At 40.7% G+C, this 12,027-nt stretch overlaps 1 protein-coding gene across 1 annotated transcript in view; it reads left to right on the top strand.

The window, feature by feature from the left end:
• Nucleotides 1-733: 733 nt before the first annotated feature.
• Nucleotides 734-12,027, top strand: part of COL25A1 (collagen type XXV alpha 1 chain) — a 563,954-nt gene continuing 552,660 nt past the window's right edge. The window contains exons 1-2 of the mRNA XM_078148267.1: nt 734-1,801; nt 2,856-2,925. Coding sequence (XP_078004393.1) covers nt 1,508-1,801; nt 2,856-2,925 — 364 coding nt within the window. The 5' untranslated portion in view covers nt 734-1,507. The remainder of the gene's footprint in view (nt 1,802-2,855; nt 2,926-12,027) is intronic.

The following is a 12,027-nucleotide window of genomic DNA, read 5'->3' as shown; positions in this document are numbered from 1 at the left end:
AGAGAGGGGAGGATGAAGAAGGAAGGGGAAGAAAAAGGGGGAGGAGAATGGGAGAGGAGAAAAAAGAGGAGGAAGAGGAGGGAAACGTCAGTTTGATTTGAAAGTTAGATGTGAAAACGAGAGCTAGACCATTCTTAGACACCCGCTTTTCCTTTAGGGGATCATCACCCCATTTCTTCGCTGTGATAAACAGGTTGCCCCTCTACTGCATCTTAGAAGCCAAAGTTCCTGACGCCCTCACTCAGACCCCGGCTACTCCTTCTTGACTAATTTTACTCCGCTTTCCAGCCCCCAGGACACCTACCAAGAAAGTGGGAGTATAGAAGTGAGTGAGGGGAATTTCTCTTTAGGGCGGGTCTCCGCTCTTAAATTCTTCTCCAATCTGCACAGCGGCTCGGTGTATTTGCATATATTATGCTAATACACAGACCGCCTTCTTTCCGTCCCCCCCCAGCTCCCGGGAGGTCTCTATGGTTGGGGGAGAGGGCGGGTGCGTCAAGCAAAGGTGAATAAATTATGCTAATGAAGTGGAGGTTCCGCTGCAGAGGGGGGCGGAGGAGTCAGAGTTAGTGCGCCGCGGCAGCGCAGCAGAGCGGCCACTGCTGGGGTACAGTATAGAGAGAGTTTAGTGAAGGGGGGGCGTTCTGTGGTTCTAGCGCGCGCACACGCACGCACACACACACACGCGCGCACACACACACACACACACTCTGAAGGATATTTAAGGCTCACACACGGGGAGCTGCAGATATAGTCGGGTAGCAGCTCCTTCAGTCTCACGACTGGTGTTCGTTTTTTGGGGGGTTATTACCCTTCTTTCCTTATCCACTCTCCTCTCCTTTTTGCTACCCTGATTTTATTTTACTTCTTTTTGCATTTTCCTTCCCCTACCCTTTCTTCTCCACTTTTTTTTCTCTCTCCTTTTTTTCTTTTTTTTTCGCCTTGAGCTGAATGAGCCCAGCGTGTGTTGAAAACAACAAAAAAAGCGAATTAATAATAAAATATTGAGAAAAAGCCTCGCAACAGGTCGGGCTGGTCAGTATCGGATGCGAGCTAGCGCCGGGTCTCTTTTGGGCACTCCTCACTCCCCAGGCGCCGGACTCCTGCAGTCCCTGCGCTGCTGGCCACTCTCGGGACACTGTGGCTGAGGGGTGCTTGGAGGGGATTAGGGGGTCCTGTGGGACTTGGTCTCCTTTAGAATTTTTCCTCCCGCCGCAGCCCCCTCCTGCCGGGGCTGAGGGTGCTTTTGGCTCACTGCTGGGTGGGGTGAGCTAGGAAGAGGATGCAGTTTCTGGGCTCTGAGACGAGCTGAGCTGAGGACCATTTATTCTCCTCTCCCTGCCTCTGTGGTTCAGCAAACTAGACCTGCAAACTCGGCCTGAACTTCGGTGGAACCCACCCTTTCCCTTTTTATTTTATTTTTTTCCTCTTTCTCTTATTTTCAAATTCCTCGAGGAGGTTCGAGGGCCGGAGTGAAAGATCAGACGGACAAAAACCCCCAATCATCATGCTGGGGAAGAACCAAGTAGCGAAGGGAGCACCCGATGGGGCCGAGAAGCCCAGCTCCTCTGCGGGACAGCGCTGCCTCAGGACTTTGGCCCCTTGCTCCCTGCTGCCGGCCGTGGTGTCCGCGATGTGTGTGATTGCCTGCCTGTACCTGGGGGTGAAAACCAATGACCTGCAGGCGAGGATCTCGGCCATCGAGGCAGCCAAAGGGGAACTTCCTTATCAGCTCCTGCCGGCTTCCTTGGATCGACTGGAAACAATGATGCAAGAGAAAATGGAACGACTTTTGGCTCAGGTGTGGTGGAAGCCTTGGTGGTGCGGGGGTGTAACATCTTACGGAGTGTGCGCCTAGCTCCAGCTAGTATGTAGCATGTACGCGTGTGCGTTTCTCGAGGCAGGACCTAGTCTAGAAATCTTAGCGTGTAACGTTATGTACATAAGTATCTGTGCTTCATTCAGTCACTGGAGCTAATGTATGCATGGGTAAGCGTGGGAGGGGAGTCTGAAAGTGCCCATGGTTGGCTCTTGCCTTTTGAGATAGTCATTCAGACTAAAATGCGTTTCTCTTCTCCCAAATCCATGGGAGTTATTCCATTCAGAGATTATATCTGTGCATTCCAATGACAATTCAGTCCAGGAAAGATTTAAGTGTTAACATGTTAATATTTCCTTTAAAAAAGGAAATTTCCTCATGGTTAAATCATAAAATATGCCAAACGTCTTATGCTTAGTGCTCTTAAAGAAAAAAACAAACAAACGTGTGTGTGTGTGTGTGTGTGTGTGTGTGTGTGTGTGTGTGTGTTTAAGGGTCCTAGCCCTGGGGAGTTTTATGGCTGCAGAAGCCTTTGAGTTGATATTTGAAAAAAGTTCCAGTTCATGGCTCCGATAGCTAAGGTTGGTTTCAGAACCTTGTTGGGAGGTTTTCTGGAACCTGGATTTGTTCCCTGCAGTGGAGAAAGTCTTAATCCTCAGCACTCTGCTGCTAAACACCTCAAAAAAGTTGACCTTCAGGTAGAAAATATTGTCTGTTTCTTCATCTTGTGTTTTTCACAGAGAACTGCAACATCTTGGTGCCAGGTTCTGTGGACTGCACATGCTTGAGGTGGGGGAAGGGGATAGGCCCGATGTTGTACAAGTCCAACAGCCTTGATAACATTTCAATTGTCATTTTCTTTTTTTAGGGCTGGGTTACTGTTACCTCTTGACAGAAGTCCAAGTACAGAAGTTAACTGTTAGTTATGCAGGCTATCAAATAGTGGAAATCCCCCTTAAGCCCAATGGGCGGCCAAATAATTCTATTCATGAAAGAACTGTTAAGCTATTGTTAATACTTTTTCTTTTCCCTACAGAAATCCTATGAGCATTTGGCTAAAGTAAGAATCGCCAGAGAATCACCTCTAGAGTGTAACTGCCCAGCAGGTAAAATGAAACTATTTAACAATCTTTTCTTTGTATCAGAAGATAAAAGAAAATTCTCATGTCTGTAAACTATAACTGTAATGTTAATAATGATGAAGAATCCAGAGCCAGTAGTTTAACAAAATGAATATGTCCTAGTCAACAGAATCAAAGCCCCAGGTGCATTGTGTGGTATACCTATGTTCACTGTGAGAAAGCAGAGGAGATAAAAATAATCTTCAAGGTAAATACAGGCAACATGATGCACAAATATAAATTCCATTGATATGCCGAATGAAAACTAGTCTTCAAGTGCATTAACTGGTTTTTGTGCCTATAGTGAAAATTGGGTATAGGTAGTTTTTCAGATTCCTTTCAGATAAATCAACAGTTTTCCATTTCTTTCCCATTTTGTTAGGGTGTTACATTTTAGGTCACCTTCCCTCAGTTTCCACTCCACTTTTTTGTTGTTGTTGTTGTTTAGAATGTTTTCCTGTCTTTATTCTCAGGTACAATCATGATACAGGACCAAAGTAGAGGTCAGTTTTGTGTCTTATGGCCTCCCATTAAAAGCCATTGCTCTCCAAATGTATGGCTAGGAGAAGGTGTTTTAGAGGTTGACATAATTCTCCTGTGACTTTCTGGTTTTCTGTGTCTGTAACCCTTCTCTTCCCTACACTTCTGTAGGAAGGGATCTAAGTTCAGTACAGTAGAAAGGTAAGAGGAATAATGAAGCAAAGGAATAGCAATCTTAAATTAAGTAACAATGCAGTGTTAATTTGCAATAGACTTTCTAGGCTGTGGAGATATTTTTGGCCCTCTTAACTACTTCATACACATGAATGTGGCCCTTGGGAAAATCCTAGTGGAGACCTACTGATATAAACCATTCATGAGTCCCAGGGGACTTGTTTTTTCACTTAAAAAAAAGCATGCTAATGCATTCATTCATAAGTATTTCATTCTTCATCAGTCATGCAAAATTCAATCTTTCACACCTTCTAGAGTCTCCAGGACCTTTAAGACCAATCACTTGTAGAGACAGAAAAATTATTTCTTAAATTTTTCCATATTCTGAGTTTCCCTCTTCCTGATGTCTATTTATTTTGACTTCTAAAAGCTGAAGTTTTTAATCATACCTTTTCTGATGTTTAATTCCATCATATTCTGGGGGAATGATGTAAGGCACAGGCTTTAGAACTGAAAAATACCTTAGGGATTCTAGTTCAGTCTTCTCATTTTACAAATGAGGAAACCAAGGATGAGGGAAATTGACTTGCCAAAGGTCGCACAGGTTGTAAGGAAAAGATGCAGCATCAAAACTAAGTTGAAATCCAGTGGAATTTCTCATATATTGTGATGACTTAAAAATTTTGTGGTTGGGTTTCTCAAATGCTTCGTTGACTGGGACAAGCATAGATCTGTCTTTAAAATCGAAGCCTTTCATTTGGAAGAGATATATACTCTGAAAAACAAAGAGTTAAGAGTGGACCTTTGTCAGCCAATCTTAGTTATTTTATGTTGGGGTAGACTACAGAAGTCAGACATTCAAGGAAGGCACTTTCTTAGCACAGGGATTAATTCACAACAAACTCATCAGCCTAGAGGGATTACTGAAATTCCCAGTGACAGTTGGTATAGGACTTTACTGATCATACTACTTACAGTTCAGCTCTTTCTGTGTTTAGGAATCCTAGGAGCCATGTGAAAAGTGTAGAACATTGCTGTAAGAATAAATAGTTTTATTAATTAGATTTTTTTTTACGTGCAATGACAACATTTTAAAATTGAGGACATGTCAATAACCAATTACATCTTTGCTTTCTCCAAAACTATCTGTATTTCCCATGGCTTAATATTGATTGGATATTGAAGCCTAGGACATAATTCTAAAGATAGAAATACATGAGGAAGGTTATTCAGTTTTGAGTTTATATTATATCATCCTGGGACAGCAAAGTGAACAATTTTCTTCCTTAACATTGGTTAGCTGAATAAATGGACTGCCACAGTACTTTTGATAAATGGCCATTCATTTTCTAGGAACAAGGACCTCTGCTTTGTGCTTGCTATTCATTGCCAATTTTTGAAGCCTTGCTTCCTTGCTACCACTAGAGCTCCACATTATATCAGTTTTTACCTGGATGTACTTGGGAGGCAAACATCTGGAGCTATACATTGCAATGCGCTGCATCAAACAGACTTAAGCTGTAAAATCAGAATGGGGCCATCCTCTACCAAAACCACAAAAACACAGCCAAACTTGGAATTCAAGCTTAAGACAATGTGCGTTTCCCCTTATAACTCACATTGCTTATAAAAAATAAATAGTATTTTAGTATTAGTTAGATTTCTGGTTTCTGAGCTATTTTTCTGCATTTTTTTCCCATCGGGATGAAAATATAGGTGTCATCAACATAAAGATGTTATGTTGAGATGTCACCCTAGAAAACTGGTTAATATTAATTATGGTTAATGAGGAATAGTCTGGACAAGAGGATTAGAAAGGGGATACAGATTGTTTGGATCTAACCCTGGTTGCCCATTGACTGTGTTATTATTCCCCAATTTCTTTCTATTGGGCAGTATGATATGAGTTCCTGTCCTTAACCCAATAGCCAAAAAGGCAAACAGCTATGGCCTGGCAGAAATGGTGTTATTTCATTTATGTTCATTTGGAATTATTTTTGAAAGCCTTCAAGCCCAGCAGAATTTGTGCAAGAGGGGCTGAGACAAATCTGACAGGTCTGCCAGGCTTAATTTACAAACAAAACACAGCAGAACAACAAACATTTATAGAACCTTCCCCAACTGAGGGTGTTGCTAGTTGGAATTTCCTTTCGAATATATAGATGAAGGTTAGTTCTTTGTGGGCGTCAAAACTGATCTCCTAAAGGATTTTTGCCTAATTGACAGCTAACTACCTTTTACCTTTTAGGTCAAGAATGAAACAGAGTAACTAGCTGGGCACATTTGGGATTTGGGCATGAAACAAGAGTGGTTCCCAAGAACTTTATAGTTGAGAGGTGTAAATCTGTCCCTCTTTCCAGACACCAAATATGATTTATGCAAAGGAGTAGCTTAACCATCTGACTTATTTTCTCATTGACTTTCTTGAGCTCAGGAATAACTACCCCCTCCCCCACCCGCCACCAAATGCTTGCTTTAAAAAAACAAAACCCATACAAACTGAAGCTCTGTTCAGCAGAATGTTTGATTTAGCAGGAGCTGAGCCATGGGAAGGCAGTCGGCTTCCGTGGCTTGGCATCTGCAGAACTTAACGCTCATAGAAGAGTGCATATTGGCTCCTTGCTACAGCTGCAAGAATTCTTCTTCTGGACTTTTGCTCAGCATTCTCCAATGTCCTGCATGAGGTATGCATTCACCAGGTGCACTGCCAGGAAGGCATTGCTGTGCCAGCTGATAAGGACCTCTGGCATCAGCAGGCTGGGAGCTAGCCAGCTGCCCAAACACCATTTGGAGCACGAGCCTTTCTGTGCCTTCCCTGGAAATAGCTCCATCACTAGTGTTTTTGGTTGGACAGAGAAGCTAGGCAGGAGGGATAGTGTGGTGAAGTGTGTGGGGTGTCAGGAAACCTGGTGTAGAGTCTTCATTCTACCAAGAACATTATGATTAGTCACTGCCACAGTTAGTACTATATAACAAGAAGTCATTACAGCTCTCTGAGTCTCAGTTTCCTCATTTGTAAAATTAAGGAGCTGGGCTTGATGACCTTTCTCCCCCTTTCTATCTCAATGAGTCCTAACAGGTTATTGATATTTCTTTTTTGTTTTAAAGAAAAATAGTATAATCTCATTTATTTACCATTGACAGAGATAACTTAGTTTGTGATGAAGGGTAACTTATTTTTTTTTATTTGAAATGAATAGTATAGCAATGGTCAGTCACTGAATTACTTAACCTTATTTGGCTACCCTACTTTTTTGCGGTGTGTGTGTGTGGGCAGCATGGACTTATGAATTCATTGATATAGGCAGTATTTGTTCTCTCTCCCCTTCCCCATCTCAATTCCCACTCCAAGGGAACTGGGCAATTCTTCTGCAATTTATGAGCTTTGGAGTTACCAAGGGCATTGAGAAGTTAAATGACTAGTACAAGGTCATACAGCCAGCACATGTCATTGGCTAGACTTGAACTTAGGTTTTCCTGACTTGAGCTCAGCTCTTGAAGACTTCTGGGGGCTAGCTCTCTATCCACCAGAACTCTTCATTCCTTAATGTAAATGGTCCTGCAGCCCCCTCTTTATATAGTAGTGAAAATAGCGTATTCTAATACTTTCTCCCTATCTTCACTGATCAAAGATCTCAGTTCAAGTCCCAGACTTGATTAAATTTAGCAAACATTTATTAAGCACCAAAATTAGTACTCTACTGGGGCTTGATGATACAATAATATAAAATGATTGTACTTGCCCTCAGAGAATTTATATTCTCTAGGCACTGTGAAGTTTTTTCTTTCTTTCTTTCTTCCTCCCTTTCTTTTCTTCCTTCCTTTCTTCCCCCAAGCCCTGGCTTTTCTACCTGTTGTTCCTGTTTCATAAAAACCCAAACAACTACAACAGAAGTTGAGATTTTTGACTTGGAGAAGGGTTTTAGTCCTGGGAGAATATAGTCAGGGATAACCTAGTGATGGTTTTTAATATATACATATTATGTTGAAGATGATTAACAGGCTAATGGATTTAGATCTGGAAGGGAACTAGTCCAATCCCTTATTTCAGAGATGAGGACACTGAAGCCAGGGATGTTGGGTGCCTTACTTAAGGTCATGTACATAGTCAAGTCAACGAGTATTCATTAAACACCTACTTCCATACTTGTATGCATTTATTCATTTGATAAGCATTTATTATATGCCAGGCACTATATACTAAATCTGAGGCTACAAAGAAAAGCAAAAACCAACCCTTGCCTTCAAGGAGCTTCCAATGGGAAGACAACATGCAAACAAAGAGAAAAAACAGGATCTACTCCACAGTCACTGTTCTTCCTATAGACTTGTTCTATGTCCCTGCTGCAGGGCACCTTAGGTGGCAAAGTAGATAGGTTTGGAATCAAACAGACTCATCTTTCTGAGTTCAAATCTGGCCTCAAACAGTTACCAACTGTATGACTTAACCCTGTGTACCTCAGTTTCCTCGTCTGTAAAATGAGCTGGAGAAGGCAATGGCAAGCCACTCTAGTATCTTTGCCAAGAAAACCCCAAATGGGGTCATGAAGAGTTGGACCTGACTGAAAAACGACTGAACACCATCAAATGTCTCCACTGAGTGGTGTGGGTGGTATTTGCATTAGTTATGAGGAAGAGCTTTTTCTCAGGGACTTACAGACTCCTGTTTCCTTGCTTTTTAAAAAATCATAATGTAGATAACCACATGCTTGGAAGGGTTTAGAGGAAGTTTGGCCAAAGGTAGGAGGATTTACCAGATAACTTTCAAGGAACTTCTAATTCTAGGAAAACTACTATACATAAAGATAGAATAATTTTATGTAATTGAGGGAACGCATTTGAGTGTAGTGAATCTGAATGCTTTAGTCCCTTGTGGCTACACTCCATAGTCCTTCCTCATTTTAGGGTAAAAAAAACCCAACTCCTTACTTTTTAATTTCAAGAGTGTGTGCATCCTCTCCATCATATGTGAAGAACCTTTAATGATCTTGCATTAAATACATTTTACTTTATCTTATAAAACTTGAGCTTCCCATGAACATGGTTTTCTACTTATACCATACTTTTTTTTTTTTAACAAGCCACACAATGAATGGAAAGATTGTGTCAAGCAAGGGGATATTAATGTTAAGATTATTCAGTTGTGTAAATGGCAATGAACAGCCAGCAATGAACAGCCAGAAACACTTTGTTGAAAGAAAGCAAGTTAAAAATTTGGTAAATATTACTTAAATGACAATAACAGGCATTCCTGTTCTCTTGAAATCTGAATGCCCTATAACATTCCTGCTAAATTGCTTTGAACCTAACGAGTGTACCAGTTTTGGCATAACATTTTCAGCCAGTCCAGCAGTGACAGCTGGCAAAATGCCCTGTCACCCAGGGGAACCGGGACAAATTGCTTCTGAGCAGTCTTTATTTTTCTTAGCTTCTTTTTCCTCTTTTCTGCTTCTTATTAGGAGGCTACTCCTTGAAACTCTATTTTCTCTTTGTTATCTTAGTAATTTTGTTATTCCATTAGGTGGGTCTTATTTAAGAGGGGAAAAACAAACCTGTTTTAGTTTGTTGTTCTTTCTAGCTCATTAACAGAGTACATAGAGGTAAAAAGTGCTGTCTAGCCATTGGACTGGTTTCTGTGGCAGACCGACTGCCCTGAAATACCATGTTAACAGTATTTGATCTCTAGATTTTCCCATTAATTTTGGGATGAAGGGAGAGTGTCCTCATCTTCTATAGGATCTGGAAAATGAATAACCAAGTCTGTAGGGACTGCTACTGAGGAAAATCACCCAGAAACAATTATGTTTGGCTATCTAGAGAGGTGTTACCTCCCAAGGAGCACCCCCTCCCACTGAATGAATATCAAGATAACATTGATCCATATTTTCTTTAGTGGAAAACATCCAAAAATGATTCCAAAGAAGTGTTTTTGTCTTAGTCTACCACTTAATAAACATGATTTCTGGTGGCTTGATTGATGGGGAGAATGGGAAAACCATGGATAACTCACTCTTAGCTGTGAGCTAGAGCCTATCAGGTGCCCACTGAACAAAGAAATATCACAGAACCTTTTTGGGTAACAAAATGAATTAAGTTCTACACAGTTGTTTACTTTTTCCTAATACACAATCCTTCCCCTACCCCTACCCCTCCACAATCAAGTTTTTTTTTTTTTTTGGTGAGGATGGTTGGGGTTAAGTGACTTGCCGAGGGTCACACAGCTAGTGTGGGTTTTGTGTCTGAGGCTGGATTTGAACTCAGGTCCTCCTGACTCCAGGGCCAGTGCTCTAAACACTGAACCACCTAGCTGCCCCTCACAATTGAGTTTTTAAAAACATTATGGCAGAGTGAATTCTCAGATGAGGATGGCTATTATCTTGATCAGGATTGGTTTAGGAACATAAGATTTTCTTTAACTGACTTTTAATTACCAAGGTTTTGATTTGCATTTTAAAAACATGAAAATGCAAAAAAGAATAGGATACACAGAGAAATGAAATCCCTGAAGAATTAAAATAGAATGTTTTGATATTTTTTTCAAATGAATGCTTGGTCTATGAGATATGTATTTAAACATACACACATTTGTGTATAAATTATACATAAATGCACTTATTATGCACTTATTTACGTACATGTACATTATATACATAAGATACACTTATTATGCTGTATGTAATCTGCCATGTGTGATAGATATGTAGCTCTATGTACTTGTACACGTTACAGCAATTCAGAGGGCAGGTTTGTTGAGTGACTGCCACCAGGGGGCAGACACCTTCCTTTTCACCAGCTTTCAGCTTTGGTCTTTCAACTGACTTTGCTTCTTTTAAAATAGCACAACTGTTGTTGTTGTTGTTGTTTTTGTCACTGACCTATTCAATAAACTCCATTGGCTTCCTAACCTCTAGGATCAAATATGAAATACTCTGGATTTTTTTGTTTGTTTAAAAAAATTATTATTTATTTTTAGCATTCTTAAAAAAATTTTTTTTGCCTTCCAAATTCTCTTCATCTCTCCAGCCCTTCCCCCACCCATTGTGAAAGCAAGCAATATGATATCAATTATACGTGTGAAATCATGCAAAGCATAGTTCTATATTAGCCATCTCACAAAAAACCCCCAAGAAAAAGAAAATAAAATTGTACTTCAATTTGCACTCAGAGTCCATTACTTCTGTCTCTGGAGATGGGTAGCATTTTTCATCATGAGTCTTTCAGAATTGTCTGTATTGTATTGTATTACTTGTATTGATCAGAGTAACCAAGTCTTTCCCAGTTGGTCATTACAATATTGTTATTACTGTGTATAAAGATCTAGTCCTGCTTACTTCCCTCTATGTCAGTTCATTTAGGTCTTCCCAGGTTTTTCTGAAATCATCCTCTTCCTCATTTTTTGCAGCATTCCATTATAATCCATTACAATTCCATTACAGTCATATACCACAACTTGTTCAGTCATTCCCCAGTTGTTGGGCATCCCCTCAATGTCCAATGCTTTGCCACTACAAAAAGAGTTCCTATAAATATTTTTGTACACATAGGTCCTTTTATTTTCCTTTGATCTCTTTGGGGTACAGACTCAGTAGTGGTATTGCTGGGTCAATGGGTATGTGCAGTTTTATAGCTCTTTGGGCATAGTTCCCACTGTTCTCTAGAATGGTTGGACCAGTTCACCATTCCACCAACAGTGCATTAGTGTTCCTATTTTTCCACATCCCCTCTACAATTTGTCATTTTCCTTTCCTGTCATATTAACCAATCTGATAGGAACGAGGTGGTCACTACTAATCCTCCTCTTGTTGTCCCCTTTGTGGTTTTTTTTATCCCTTCCCATCCATAACCCTACCGAATTTTGTCTGAATGCTTTCTGTTTACAGTTAGAAAGATGAACTAGAAAGACAGGGATCAGATAGTCACATTTTCCCCAACCACTTCCCCATTTTTACATCCCTTCCCCTTCTTAAAGACTGGCATGTGTTGCTTTTGAGATATTATAGCACTTTCCATCTGCCTATGGAGATCTCAACCCTTTCATATTCTAGCAGAAGGGCTTCACCGGCTTCTGGAACCCCAAGAATTGATCACCTAGTAGCCAGTCCTCTGGTGACAAGGGTCACCACACTCAGAAATGCTGGTCCTCAGAGAGCACTCTGATGCTAGGCTCATCCTCTTGGAGCCTTTGAGACTTTATGGGATACTCCATATGGCACATATGCACAATGCCAGCCTCGAATAGTATAACTTTTAAGTAGCTTAAAGTTATTTTTGTTTAATTTACTATTTGTTTGAGAATCATAGAATATTTGAGCTCAGAAGTGGGAAGCCTGATAATTACCTAGTATACTTCCTGTATCCTGCAGAGGAAAAAGCTGAGACCCAGAATGGTGAAATAATTAGCCTAAGGTCACAAAGCTAAAAAATGGCTGAGCC

This window comes from Phascolarctos cinereus, unplaced genomic scaffold (genome assembly GCF_003287225.1).
Source record: "Phascolarctos cinereus isolate Bilbo 61053 unplaced genomic scaffold, phaCin_HiC Scaffold_9;HRSCAF=440, whole genome shotgun sequence".
Lineage (NCBI taxonomy): Eukaryota > Metazoa > Chordata > Mammalia > Diprotodontia > Phascolarctidae > Phascolarctos > Phascolarctos cinereus.
The sequence above is the reverse complement of the archived record's forward strand: the minus strand, read 5'-3'. Positions and strand labels throughout refer to the sequence as shown.